At 45.9% G+C, this 14,174-nt stretch overlaps 2 protein-coding genes across 3 annotated transcripts; one reads left to right on the top strand and one right to left on the bottom strand.

The window, feature by feature from the left end:
* Window positions 1–6: 6 nt before the first annotated feature.
* On the bottom strand, window positions 7–6,878 carry LOC130371259 (uncharacterized). 2 transcript variants are annotated; one of them, XM_056576976.1, is made up of 6 exons: window positions 5,821–6,878; window positions 1,732–5,676; window positions 1,443–1,647; window positions 995–1,068; window positions 758–849; window positions 7–657 (listed from the first exon to the last, which is right to left on the bottom strand). In XM_056576976.1, the coding sequence occupies exons 1-6, from the start codon at window positions 6,148–6,150 to the stop codon at window positions 597–599; spliced, it is 4,707 nt and encodes a 1,568-aa protein (XP_056432951.1). In that variant the 5' UTR covers window positions 6,151–6,878; the 3' UTR covers window positions 7–596. The 2 variants fall into 2 exon arrangements, with proteins under 2 accessions (XP_056432951.1, XP_056432952.1); XM_056576977.1 differs by having other exon boundaries at window positions 758–846; window positions 5,821–6,306.
* A 205-nt stretch (window positions 6,879–7,083) lies between these two features.
* On the top strand, window positions 7,084–14,077 carry LOC130371267 (putative protein MSS51 homolog, mitochondrial). The gene is made up of 6 exons (XM_056576986.1): window positions 7,084–8,919; window positions 9,411–9,566; window positions 9,661–9,785; window positions 10,037–10,603; window positions 11,401–11,494; window positions 11,764–14,077. Exons 1-6 carry the CDS (start codon window positions 8,906–8,908, stop codon window positions 11,951–11,953), a joined length of 1,146 nt encoding a protein of 381 aa, XP_056432961.1. The 5' UTR covers window positions 7,084–8,905; the 3' UTR covers window positions 11,954–14,077.
* The last annotated feature ends 97 nt before the right edge of the window (window positions 14,078–14,174 follow it).

Genomic DNA, 14,174 nt, shown 5'->3' with positions numbered 1-14,174 from the left:
CCCCATATAGCCTACTGTCTATAAATAACTATTTTCTTGGAAGATCTTGCATGTGAGCAAAATATGACTTCACAGGACAAATATCATCGTTCTCCCTAAAAATTACACACCGACTATGTTATTTTATTTTTTTACAATAGGAAACATCATGACTTTATAAAACCCAAATTTCCATAGTTTTTACTTGGTTTGGTAAGTAGGTTTCATTTTCATTGGCCTCTTTCAAAGAATGATCACGCGCAAATAATTGAAAGGAGACAATTTGCAGGCAGTTGCACTGTTTATCATGGATTACACATAAAAAATATAGATTTTTTTTTAACGCAGGAATCTATTTACATGATCGGTGAAACACGAGAAGCAGGCCAGGTGCCAAAAGCTCAATGGTTGCATTTCATTAACCAGAAAAAAAGAATCTTAACAGCATATATACTAAAGAGCTCTGATGCAAGGAACCTCATTCCCCTGAGCTCCAGAGCTGGCAGTAACAGGATATTGTGGACACGACAGCTTCCACCTGGGAACATCTGGAACCGCAAGAACATGAATAACACCTCCTCTGGAACCGGCTGCCAATAGAACCTCTCGTCCTCTCCTCACTCTTCGCTGGTTTTCTTCAGTTTGCTCTTGAGCTCTGACATAAGAGGGTTCCCAAATCTGTTGGGGGGGGGAAGAGACCACAATGAGGTGATAACAACGTGCAGCGAACAGCCTACAGAGAAGGAATGCAGGTTTCTGGAGGAGATAAAAGCTGTACCCAGGTTGCTTTGGGGGCGTCCATCTTGGTTTACGCTCAGCGACGGTTGGTTTTGGAGATATTGTCTGTCCTTCTTGCGGTTCAGATTGCTGCTGTAAGCAGACACAATTCACAAAGACACAATAAAGGAACCCATTAAAAAAATATTTTAATTTCATGCAAACAAACGTCTTCACATTAAGAAGAAGAACAAAGTTAATATAATGAAGACATTGCATCAATGGCACACTTTATCACCTCAGGGACGACTTCATCTCCTCCCTTCACCACCCTCTGGGTTTTCTTCAGAGCTGGGAAGCCACCTCCGAAACCTGAGAGAACAATAAACATTAAAGGGGTGATATCATGTCACCAGGTGTGAGTGTGAACATCCATTACAAGCCGTTTGAAAATCGTCCTTTCCCTTTTCCTAGTGACATCACAATTGGGCTTGTCCACCTAGATGTATGCCGGATAGATCAGTCCACCAGCCTACCCAGTGGACTATTTCAAATGTTGCTTATCTATCTATCCATCATACATCTAGGTGGACACGCCCACTAGTAGTCTCACTAGGGCACAGGGAAAGGCAGATTCTCAAACGGCTTGTAATGGCTTATCACACTCACACATGGTGGCACGATATCACCCCTTTCCTTTACAGTAACTGAATGAGTCAGAATGGACACAGTACATGTTGACCTACCAGGAAGCTTTATCCCAACCCCGATGCCTCCCATTGGCCTGCCTGCCAGAGGCAGGGCTTGCTGGGTGTTGGAGCGCTGTGAGGGGGCGGCCTCCAGAGAAGGCATCTGCAGTAGGGCCCTGGGGTCGGTGGGACGCCTCGTGCTGGGGTTCTTCACCAGGATGCGATACTTCTGGACGGTTAGGTCCAAAACATTAACGTCCAGCTGCAATAAACAACAGAAATATAAGGTCTATGACGTCATGAAGAATGATCAAAAAAATAAAGTAATATATTGGGTCAAATATACCTCAAACTCCTCTCCAAATGTTCCTGGAGGTAGACTGTGTCGCTGTCTGGCTCTCTCTTCTGCGCTCAGGACAAGAACGGGTGGAGCAATGAATTCTGATCTTCTAGACCGGGCTTGGTTCTTTAACAAAATCTTGTACGATGGATGTTTGGAGTCCAAACATGGACCTTGTCTGCTTTCGCCAAACCCCTTTTTTTCCCTCAGCACGACAGAGTCTACCTCAGGAGGTGAGCTGGCGTCGGACAGCTTCACGTCAGGCAGCAGGCGAGACGTATCCTCTACACCAGAGTCTTCATCCACACTGTTGGGGATAGGAACCGGTATCACTGGTGTTTCATAACTTCCATCCTCTGTTGCCCCGTCATAACTCATGGCAAATGCTGAAACCTCAGGATATATGTTGATGGCCTCCATTTTGATAGCTGCTTCTTCATTCATTTGCGATTCTTCCAATGATTCATCATGTTCTGCCTGAGATGAGACAGCTTCATCATCAGAGAGCTTTCCAGAAGGCGGCAGGTGGTGGTGTTGTGGTTCCTTTTCTTGTGAAGGTGTCCTCCCCTCAATGAATGAGGGTGGCGATACATCTGGAGCATCAAGGTGCACTGTCATCAACATCTCAGGCAATCGTATTCCCTCTGGTTTAGTGGTTAAAACCTCACAGTCTGGCATACTTTCTCTTCCTGAGATATTTTCTGAATCCTCACCATCCTGTGCTTCCAAAATATCTGATTTTCCCAAAGTCCCCGCCAATCCATATTGGTAAGAATATGAGTCCAGTGGCAGTTCCTCGTCTTCTTCCCCTTCAATCTGGGTAGACATCTCCTTCATCTCATCTTGGTCTTGGATCTGCTCCTCAAAGTTAGTTGGATGGTTGGTAGTCTCATGCGTCTGATCAGCTGCTTCATCATCATCATCATCGTCGTCTGAGGAGGAGGAGGAGGAGGAGGAGGAGGGAGTCCTGATCTCGGTCTGTAATACTGCTTGGTTCTCTGTCTTTGTTGGGACAGAAAGGGTGTGGTCTGTGTCTTTGTGGAGGACCCCCATTCCTAGAATCTCCTCGTCCTTCCCCGTCGCCTGCCCAAAAGTCAAGGCTTGCTCATCCTCAGCAGCTTTTACAGCTGAAACAACTTCCACACGTTCTTCAATTTTCTTTGCTGAAGTTCGGGTTTGCGGTTCTGTAACTCCGGAGGTGGACTCCTGTAGTTCAGCTGGCAGGTCCTGTCTTATGTCCATCAAAAGGTCAGAGGATATATCAGTAAGAGATCCTGGTCCTACGGTCTCAACTACTGACAGATCGGATTCTCCAGCTTTTCTTTGCTGTTTCGATTCTGTGGTCTCCTCAAGCCCAGCGATTCCCGTCTCTTCATCTGAAATGTCTTTAACAATGTCCTCTGTTTTCGTCTGTCCATCATCAAAGGATCGAACTTGGTTGTCAATTGGCTGATGGATGGATTCAGGTTCAATATAGTCCTCTGATTGGCTTGGAGTACGCCCTTTGTTTTCTTCAGTCATCGTGGCGGCTGTGGATTCACCTTCACACGGCTCTGTTGTCTTCTGTATCACATTGTGTGGCAGAATTAATATTTCCTCACAAAACAGGCGGTCATCCTGTGTGTTGACCTCATCATACCAAACACTCCTTAAGACTATGTTATCCAACGCTACCGCCTCTTTAGATGCAGCTCCTGTGGATTCACTCCTCTCCCCGTCTAATTTGAACTCAAACAATGGTTCCTCAGTCTTAAAGTCTTCTACATCGGTCTTGTGAGCCTCATGCCTGGAGCAGTCCTCATCCGACAGTCCGTCCCCTGTCCTCCCTTCCTCTCCTGTGGATCCTACTGCTCTACCACTCATCTGCTGTTTAACTCCCCAAGGGCCATCCCTGTCTCCAAGGCTCTCTGGATCAACACTCCATCCATCAACCATATCCTGGCCGGCCACCGTATCTTCTCTTTCCCCGCTCTTCAAAGTCGTGTCATGGTCCTCCCGTTGAATGTGGTCTACCTCCCCTACCCCAGCTACGTATTTAAAACCTTCAGATAAGTTCGGTAACTGGGAAGCTACCCACCTTTCGTCAGAATCCCTTCCCATCAGGGCTATTTCCTCTGTATTTTCGGTGGCAGCAGCAAAGTCTCCATTGTATACTTCTGGAATTAGAAGTCTACAGCTCAGACCACGAAGCCCAGCACCTGATCCTGGAGAGGTCCCTGGGAAAATGTCTGGGAGCGCTGCACTCATTTCCTGTTCATTGTTGCTTTCCGTTTTCACCAGTAAGGCCACGCCTGGGGAATCAATTCCTACCGGCCACTGAGTACTGACCCCTCCTTCCCCATCATCCCCATCCTCATCGCTGGAGGCACTCGGAGAGTCTTTGGTATCATGTTTCACGGCATCACCAAAACCAAGCAAGGGTTCAGGACTGTTGAATTCAGTCACTGCCTCCGTTTTCAAACTGTAACTCAGTTCCTTGTCTTGGGCCGCTTTATGTATTAATGAAATCACTTCGGCTCCCCCTTCTTCCTCTCCTCTTTGGTTCACCTCTTCCTGGGGCTGTGACTCATCGTTTTGGGCATCAGCGTCGTTTTTGACTGGAGTTTTTTCTTCCACATATGCAGTGACTCCCTCCTTTGTAATTTCCTCTTTGGTTGCAACCACTATCTGGTTTCCTACTGGGCCTATTACATTACTTCCCTTTCTATAAAGATCATTACTCCCCTGGATGAGGAAACTGCTCTGTTCCTTCATCTCAAATTGGCCCACCCCAGATCTCTGCTTTGACTCCACTTCCAAACGTTCTTGTCCAACAACAGCATTGCCATCGTTGGACAATGGGCTGCTCAGGTTGGCTTCTGGTGTGTCAACAAATGGAGTTAAGAAATCAGAAATTGTAATTTCCTGAACTACCTTGTCATCCTCATCTGAAACTATTCCAGTTAAGTCCTGTTCCAAGACTGCCTCAATAGACTTCAAATTGTTTTCACTTTGATTAACTGTGAGAGTGCTGGCACAAGGCTCTGCTGATCCACCATCAGTGTTCTCTAGGTTTGGTGAATTTTTCTTTTGTGTATCTCCTCCTTCTGTAGATAAGTTTTCCTTATTTACAAAGGGGAGGTTCTCCTCTCTGACGATGTCATGGCCTTCCGTCTCTGACCCTGAAACATTGTTTGGTTCATTTAAATCTGGTTCTTCGTCACTGGAGAGAGAGACCCTTGCCGCTGCCACCTCCTCCTCCTCGTCCTCCTCCTCCTCCTCCTCCTTCTCCTCCTCCTCCCCCTCCTCCACTTCAGTGACCTTGCAATACTGGCCAGCTTCTTCTTCTGGTCTATCAGCAGCCAGTGCCTTTCCAACCTCCTCAACAAGACCTGAATGGTGGTTGTCATTTTCTTCATCAGGGTAGTTTGAGGTCTCAGTGTCTTGTTGTTGCTGTTGTTTTTGATGGTTCTTAGACTCTTCTGCCCTGGACCTGCCTTCAAGAAGCTTTTCATAATTTTCTTGGTCAATCTGTTGCGTTGCTGCAGAAAATTTGATGCAGCCTTTTTCTGTTCTTTCTCGCTCTGTCTGATTGAACCATTGCACGCCATCAGTATCTTCCTGTTCTGTTTGACCGTGGATACCACTCCCTCTGGTGGACACTGCCGTGCACTGAACCTCCCTCGTCCCTCCTGGGCCTCGGAGGAGTCCGTCAGTAAGGGATGGTAGGGTGAGAGGAGGCTGAGGACAGTGGGGCAAAGAGGCGGTGTTCAGATCGGCTTGTTCCTCCTCCTCCTTTTTCTCCTCCTCCGCATTTTTCTCCTCCTCCTCCGCCTTATCATCTCTCTGGCTGGGGTCTCTCTGTGCTCTTTCAAAGCCCACCGTCTGACCCCCTGTCCGCTCGGCATTGCCTGGGTTGTTGACAGCAGGTTCTGCCCGCAGGAGCCTCGTCACCGCTCCGCTGATGTAGTTCTAGAGATGCGTGTGTCCACAAAGAGAAGGAGGGGCGAAGGAGGGGAGCACATATTTCATTAAACATTCAAAATAAATAATAAAAAAACATTATATGGACGAAACAATTCTAATTCTGATTTAATTTCGGTATGCGGAACTCACCCAAACATTCCAAAAAGTTCTCTCCGCTCGGATCAGCGCAGACTGTTCGTCCATCGCTGACTTTGAAATCCGACGGGCGGCGATGGTACTTAATAGTTGTATTGCTGATGTCAACTCGTGCAGGCGAACGAAAAGTTGTTTTTTGACAATAGAAATGTCCTCGTCCGACTCAAAACACGCATATATTGTGTCGTGAATGGTTAGCTGTGGGAATTTGGAGCGCCTTCTTGTCACGCAGCGGGGTTGCAGATGCAGATGTCCGGTATCAGAATGAGGAAGAGAGGCTGCAGAGTTGCGGATGTGATGATGACGGGGTTGGTCAAACCGCATGCACACACATTGAGTTGCCTTTCTGCGACGGCTGAATAATCAACCCCAACAGGGCTGTCACAGCCGGTAAGTCATACAGCAACCGCTCTGTTTTGTAAAGGACCCAGTCGTCCTCACACACCCATGCTGCTCCTGTTGTTCACCCGTATACCTGGTCTGAAGAGACACACAACGGCTGTCAATGTGGGCGTTTGATTTGGATCTAAATGTATTTAAATTCACAAAATGTGGCACGATTTAAATGTGCTTCATTCAACAATGAAACGACTTGCTTTCATCTTCCTCTTTTTTCAAGATTTATTTTTGCATTTTTATTCTTGATGATAGAGTGAGACAGACAGGAAGGTATGGAAGAAAGACGGGGAGACATGCAGCAAAGGACCACAGGCAGAAATTGAACCCGGGTCGCTGCCCAAAAAACCCTTATTGAGGAAGTTGTGTGGGACGTGATGAAAACACTCTTCCCCCTCCCCTCCCATCACCTCCTACGCATATATGTCTCGTATTCTGATTGGTCGAGAAGACTTTCCAGTGTAACTACTCTTTTTAATCGGCCAATCGTTTTTTGTTCCGCTACTTTTTTTTTATAACTTGTTTAATTTGACATTTGCAGATTGTTCTTATGTGAAAGGAGAAGCACGTTGCTTTTCTGTATTCATTTTAGTGAAGTGCTGTAAATAGGGCAATACATTTATATACATACACATACATACACATACACATACACACATACATACGTATACACACATACATACATACACACACACATACATACATACATACATACATACATACATACATACATACATACATACATACATACATACATACATATGTATGCATTGTCGTTTCTATTGGACTTTATTATTACTATTATTATTATTATTATTATTATTATTATTATGCATTAACACACAACGGTGGAAGTTTCATGCACCACGATGCACAAATATTTGGTAGTTGTGTTTCGTAAAATGTTATCCACATGGATATTTCACGATCCACAGATACATAATGTCCGCTTGTGTCTTGTAAATTCAAATCCACACTTTTACACATTTATTGGTAGCAGGGCTCTTGAGTTGCTTAATTTTCTCGATCGATTTTTTTTCCAATGAGTCCCACTGGCGATCTGTAAAATGTGAATGAGACTATGCAAAAGCAGGCGCCGCTAGAGATTTGAGTCTGCTAGAGATTTGAGGCGCTATTCATCTTGGGTAACTTCAACCACTGTTTAATTGACAAATCACTGAAAGGGTTCTCTCAGTATGTCAACTGCACCACCTGTCTGGGGAAAATACTGGATGAATTCTATGGTTCAGTCCCAGACACCAACAGAGACGTCTCCCTCCCTCCTCTCGGCTCTTCTGACCACCGCAGCATACTGCTCGCTCCTGCCTATACATCTGTCGTGAAGAGGACAGAGAAAGTCATCAGTCAATATTTTTTACCGGTTCTGAAGCAGAGGTCCACAGAGAGGTCAAGCGGGCCATAAAGATTGCCAAGCTGAAAAATACAAACAAAGTGGAGCAGAGCTTTAAAAAAGGGGAACCTCCGCGCAGCCGCAGGTCTCAAGAGCATGGCAGCAGTTAACTCCGTCTGTACCAGCTGAAAGCCCAGCACTTCACTCCCGAATGATCTCAACGTTCTTCGCAAGATTTGAAAAGGACAACAGCACCCAGCTAGAATCAATCATCCCCTCACTCAGACCTGATGACTCTGTCCTAAATGGATGGACTGCATTTATTTAGCGCTTTTCCAACCATTGGCCACCCAAAGCGCTTTACAATATTGCCTCACATTCACACACCGACGGCGCAGTCAACCGCATGGCGACAGCCAGCTCGTCGGGAGCAGTTAGGGTTAGGTGCCTTGCTCAAGGACACCTCGACACTCAGGTTACCAGCCAACCCGCTCTACCTCCTGAGCTACTGCCGCCCCACAACACATCAGAGGTGATGAGAAAAGAACAGATCTCTAGGAACAGACCACATCTGTGGGCGGACTCTATGGCACTGTGGCACGGAGGTGTGTTCCAGCATCTGTTCCAGGGCTCTTTGACCAGCAGCACAGTCCCTGCAATGTAGAAAACCTCAATAACACAAAGGAGGAAGGCAACCTTCATCCCCAGGGCTGTCCAGCTCCTTAATGCTGGTCACTGACTTATGAACATGCTGCAATGCCATTTATAATTGAAGCACTTTGTTAAGCACTTTTTACTCATGTGTTGAAGGTTGTTGTTGTGTTATGTGTGTTGCTTGATTGTGAAATGTGTGTGTTTGATGCGTGTGTTTGTTGATTATGTAGTGTGGGTGCTGCTTCTGTTTGTTGTTTTGTCTCCTTTTCAGTTACTCTCATGCACCTCCTTTAAATTGCCCTTCGGAGACGAATATTTGATTTAAATTGAATTGAATAGAATACAATGACCGTGTAGTTTTCTTCAAGATATTGTTGCATTTTGGCATTTTTTTCTGTCGACGGACCCATACTGGCTTCTAGTGGACGGAATCTGTACAACTGGCATATTAAAACGAGAGCTTGGTAAAATATGAATATGAATATGATAATCAGTACCATTATTCCATGAAGCTATAAATATTTTAAAAATATGTTATTCATAGTAATTTGTCTTGAGGTTTGGTCTTCACCATGCCTGTCTGGACATGTCAGACCTTTCTAGAAGGACAGTCACAGGTGGTATATCCCCCTGGCCGTTCTGCCCCCACTCGAGTCGACCAGTAGTACGCTGCCCACCATGGACCATGAAAGGTAAGAGGATTTAATCATTAGTCAATAATAATTATACATAATGTCCCTCAGTTCTTGCCATCAACTTCGATTTACATTCTAAAACTTTAATGTCCTCCAAACTTCAAGGCGATCGACCTCCGTAAGAAACAGAAACGGTTCTTCAATAGATCGTATTGCAGGATTTCTCGGCGTCGAATTGAGTTTTTCTTTTCAATATGAAGAGATTAACTGCACGTTGTGTGAATACGCACCGTCTCTAGAAGCTATGTAAGGGAGCCCATAATAAATAAATATTATTATTCATTCATTACTCCTCCACGTGGTACCATGTTGTGTCATTCTGACACACACACACACACACACACACACACACACACACACACACACACACACACACACACACACACACGGCCTATTTATAGCCCCCGTCTAAAATAGTTGAGACTGTGTCACCTGTTTAATTTCACCTGTTGTAAGAGCAGCCGTGTGTGGATTCTTATTCTCTTAAGAGCTGTTTTGGAGATCAAGGCTGCCATGGCCGCCCTGGCGTCCCGCTCCCAAAAGGAGATGTTTGAGAAATTGGAGGAATCCTACAGAGTCTGTGCCAGCTGCGAGAAGCGCTCCAATCAACTCTCAGCCTCACAGAGCCTTAAACGTTGCGTCAGGTGAGGGAAGAAGAAAGAATCTCTACCCGTCTCTCACGGGAGTTTGCGATTTATAGGCCTACATTCATTTTAATCTGCACTTGCGTCCCCCCAGATGTCTAGCCGCGAACTACTGCTGTAAAGAGTGTCAGAAGGCGGACTGGCCAAAACACAAGAAGGCCTGCCCACAGCTCCACCTAGTGGCCATAGACAGACTTGTTGAATGGCTGGTATTCAAAGGTAGGCTCTATTCCTATTACAAATTAATTGAAAGAAAGAGTAATATTTCAAATTTTCTTTATATATAAATAATAAATAAGAATTTAGAAGAAAATAATAAAGAAGAAGAAGAAAATAATGTTATTGCTAGTTTGACTGTTGTGAGGTAGTCCGAGGATTTATAGGAATAGTAGTATTAGTATATTATAGTGTTATATAGTATGGTAGTAGTATTATAGTGGTACAGTGGTCCACATGGTTGTGGTCTGCAGGAGAGCTCCCGTTCCCCACGGTGGAGCCCTGGCCCCGGGCCCCGGGGGAGGTGAGGGCCTGGGAGGACTGGCTGGCCATGCAGGGAGAGCTCTCCCTCCGCCTGCAGCCCCTGCTCGCCAGCCCCTCCATGGCCAACATGTGGACCAACGCGGGCCGCCCCCGGCCGGACCCCCGGGCCCTGGAGCAGTCCGTCTGGAGGGTCTGCAGTGAGTTCTTCTCCAGGCCCCTGAGCGTCCTCTGGGGGCTGCGGGTCTTCGGCCTGGACCCCAACACCAAGCCCCTCACCGTGCACGTGGTGGGGGCCGGGCAGGCGGAGACCATGGGGGCCCGTCTGACGGACTACGACGAGCTGAGCCGCGCCTTCCCCGGACACCAGGGGCTGGAGGTGGTGCTGGTGGGGCCGGAGGTGGTGGAGGGCCCCGTCGTGAGGCCCCCCCTCAGGGCGTTCGGCCCCAAGCAGAGGGTCTACATCAGTGCCTACAAGGGCCTCTACCACAACTTCTGGGAGGAGCTGGTGGAGACGGAGAAGGCGGCCAGACCGGACCTGGTGGTCGGCTTCCACCCCGGTACGTAGACTCACCTGCTCCCTCATGACCTGTACTTACTGTCACGTGGATCAGGTCTGCTTCGATGAGGACTGAAGAGGTTCACTGATTGCATTAACCAGATGAAGATCTGTTAATGGGTGATCATGCAAACAGATGTTAACTAAGCCTCTTTCAGGCATATTTTTTTTCGAGATTACTGGGATAAACTTTCAGACAAAGCTAGTGAATCAATTGAACTATTCTCACGGGAAGCTTTGTTCTGGAAGGTTTACTGGTCTTTCATACATGGCTTAGCTACGCCGGAATAGATATGCCAGCTGACAGTCCAGCAGAGGGCGCTAACGCTACCCTTATGGATGTCTCTATTCTACTAGCAGACTGGAAGCAGCTCCCTTAGTTCGGATCTGTCCAGTTCCCAGACATTCCTGAAGTAAGAAGCATGTTTGTTAGCAGAAGGAGCAGCATTGATATTGTTATCCAATCACCTGAAGGCAATCGCATTAAAATGAATGGATTAAATGCATCATCAGCGGCGCCTTGTGATTGGTTCAGTCGCTCCACATTGAACTGTCTTACGTCAGGCGAATTTATCGGCAATCTCACTGCTTTCATTTACAAGGAATGTGTCTATAGGCCTTCAGCTGGCAATTTTTCTGTGCAGATTTTCCAGAAAATAAATGTGTGTCGTCATTCACACATGAACCCATGCAGGACATGGTTCAGGGCATGCAGGTACAGACTGCATGAGTGAATGGGGCTCTAGTTAGTGTGTGTGGGTGTTTGGTTGATTATGTTGTGTGTGTTGTGTGCCAAAGGGTTTGATGCCAGTCAGGGGTTGGAGGAGGGCTGGCTGCCCACCCTGCTTCTGCTCAGGGACTACGAGATACCCTCCATATTCACAGCCTCCAGGTCAGACACACACACGCACACACACACACACACACACACACACACACACACACACACACACACACACACACACACACACACACACAAATACATGTGTTAATATATCAGGTTAGAACCACACTTTTTCCGAATGAAAATGCCCATGTCTTAATGTGTGTGTGTGTGTGTGTGTGTGTGTGTGTGTGTGTGTGTGTGTGTGTGTGTGTGTGTGTGTGTGTGTGTGTGTGTGTGTGTGTGTGTGTGTGTGCCTGTTGGTTTGTGTTTGACAGTGATGTAGAGATCACATACTCGATGCAGATTCTCCAGGAGCTAGAGATAGACATGAGGTGCAGTGGTGCCAACCCCTTCGCATCCCTAAAACCGGAGGTAGTGGGTTCAAATCCCAACACGCCCGCCGTCTTCTGCAACTCCCACTACCTCTGCTTCCAGGGGCTCAAGGAAAACGTGGAGCTGGACTGACCAGAGGACGTATGGATGGGATTCGGTGACACAACCCCTATTGCTTGGTTTATTCTGACTATCGTCGTTTGTGTGACAGCATTCAGCCGGCAGTTTTCCTCCAAAGTGACTTCTTGTGAACTGAGATACATGTGACCAAGAAGCAGATAGTGGTTATGCTACTTTTACCTCGGGCTCCAGGATGGGGTAAATAAGGCCCAATCCCATTTCTACCCCTTACCCCTTCCCCTTCCCCCTTCAAAACAAGGGGGAGGGGTAAGGGGTAGAAATGGGATTGGGCCTAAATGAATAAATAGTCAATAGATACGGGACTCTCTAAATCGACGCCACTTCGACCTGGGCGGGACCTTACGTCCTACGTCACTCGCTATGGGTGTGCATGTGTGCGCATAGCCGTCACTCGCGATGGGTGTGCATGTGAGAAAGGTTTTGGCTTTAGTGTCTATGGGTTGGTAATAACGGTTCTGATGATTTTTCTGATGGAAAAGTGGTCTTTTATTTCCATAATCTTTGTTCAGTGAACGCATAAACCCGTTTGTTAGTTAGCAGTTAAACAAAATGCGATCTCTTTGTTTACAGTTACCAACGACCAACTGATGATTGGGGGTTCGATTCCCGAGTGATGCAAGGTTTTTTCTTTCATTTTGGACTGCACACACATCGCGAGTGACGGATACTCGCACAATGTACACACATCACTGTCTTTACAATTTCCAGGCAACCGAAGTTTAAAGATTGTCAAGTGGTTAACTCTTGAATCGCATGTACTAAGACCTGATGGGTTAGTGGTCAGAGAACAACTCATTAACGCGGGGATAAGGGGTTCGATTCCTTAATGAAGCTAGCTTTTTTCTTTCATATTGGACTGGATGTTTGTATGCCATTTTGCGTAACTTGGTAGTTTATGATGAAGAAATGTTACTGGGGTTAGGGTAACGCTAAGGGTAAGACACAAAGTGTTTTTGCAACACAATATTTCTTACAATAACAAAGTCCAAAGTTTTGATTACTCCAGTAGGAAACTTAAGATACCTAGAGAAATGCGTGAGTGCTCACAAAACATCAACAAGTCAGCAGTGTGATACAGGGTGATCATTTCTGATATACAGTACAAAAGCTGAAACTATTAGCCAGGAGTGGGAAAGATGCAGACGCAGACGTGGGAAGCAAGACGCACCAACACACAGTTGCCTGTTGCAAAATGGTTCAGAGTTTAATATAAATAGTTAGGGTTAGCTGGTATGGCGTTATCTGGTATGGCTATAGTCTAATGTTAGCTTAGTTCGTGTTGTTTCGTCATGTTAATCGCTAGTAATAGTAAGTCATTTGAAGAAATATAGCCTATCATCACAGACTGTAGGAATGTCACCCACCCTCCATCGCGTACGACACTGACGCTCGTAATCTGTAGTGCAAGGGAGTTCGTGCACAGATCCCTGAGACAAACGGCTACGCGCACACATGCAAACCCATAGCGAGTGACGTAGGACGTAAAGTCCCGCCCAGGTCGAAGTGGCGTCGATTTAGAGAGTCCCCAATAGATACTTTCCGTTGGGCCTTGAGACATTGTCAGCATTGGTTGTAGCAGTTGTCTGCAGAGGTATTTTAGGAGGTTTTATTGTATACCACATAATCTGATGAAGTATTTGCATTGCTATTATCTCCCCTAAAACTCTTAATTGCCCTGACATTTGAATGAACTGTAATATACTACAACACTGGCAAAGTCCCATGACAAAGTTACATTACTTGCAGACTATTATGAGAATTGATATATCAACTCCGGTAGCCCTACATGATTAAGAAAGAGTTACATTATGAGACATAGATTACAGATGTTTAAGCGTATGTAGCATTTCATTAGATAGAATCTGATTTAGAAAAGATTGTTACAACATTTGTTAGTTTATTTTGATTGAATAAAGGAAATATGCTAATATGCTCAGGTTTTCCTTTGGCCTTGCTGGCCCGTTAAAATACTGAACCAGAATCTTCCCTTTTTTCCCAGGGACGGTCAATTATTAAATGTATTGTATCATATCCTCACCTCAAAAACACGAGCAACACTCAACACCTGAGAATCACATAGCCATTTAAAGATCTGAAAGAATAAAACATTATCGCAAGCCAAAATTTTGAATCAACTCTCCCTTTATTTTGACATCATTACACTTGATGTGTGTGTGGAGGGGTCCCTCGCTAGCGAGCCTTGATGTGTGTG

Source organism: Gadus chalcogrammus, chromosome 18 (genome assembly GCF_026213295.1).
Source record: "Gadus chalcogrammus isolate NIFS_2021 chromosome 18, NIFS_Gcha_1.0, whole genome shotgun sequence".
NCBI lineage: Eukaryota > Metazoa > Chordata > Actinopteri > Gadiformes > Gadidae > Gadus > Gadus chalcogrammus.
This window is presented reverse-complemented; position numbering and strand designations above follow the sequence as displayed.

Bases quoted from the DNA above. Each gene is read 5' to 3' on its own strand.
- LOC130371267 (XM_056576986.1), top strand. The intron at 9,567-9,660 runs GTGAGGGAAGAA...GCGTCCCCCCAG, and splicing joins AGCCTTAAACGTTGCGTCAG to ATGTCTAGCCGCGAACTACT. The intron at 11,495-11,763 runs GTCAGACACACA...TGTGTTTGACAG, and splicing joins TCCATATTCACAGCCTCCAG to TGATGTAGAGATCACATACT.
- LOC130371259 (XM_056576976.1), bottom strand. From the start codon at position 6,150: ATGCGGTTTGACCAACCCCGTCATCATCACATCCGCAACTCTGCAGCC. The intron at 1,069-1,442 runs GTAGGTCAACAT...TTGTTCTCTCAG, and splicing joins GGTTGGGATAAAGCTTCCTG to GTTTCGGAGGTGGCTTCCCA. The intron at 850-994 runs GTGATAAAGTGT...GTCTGCTTACAG, and splicing joins GAGATGAAGTCGTCCCTGAG to CAGCAATCTGAACCGCAAGA.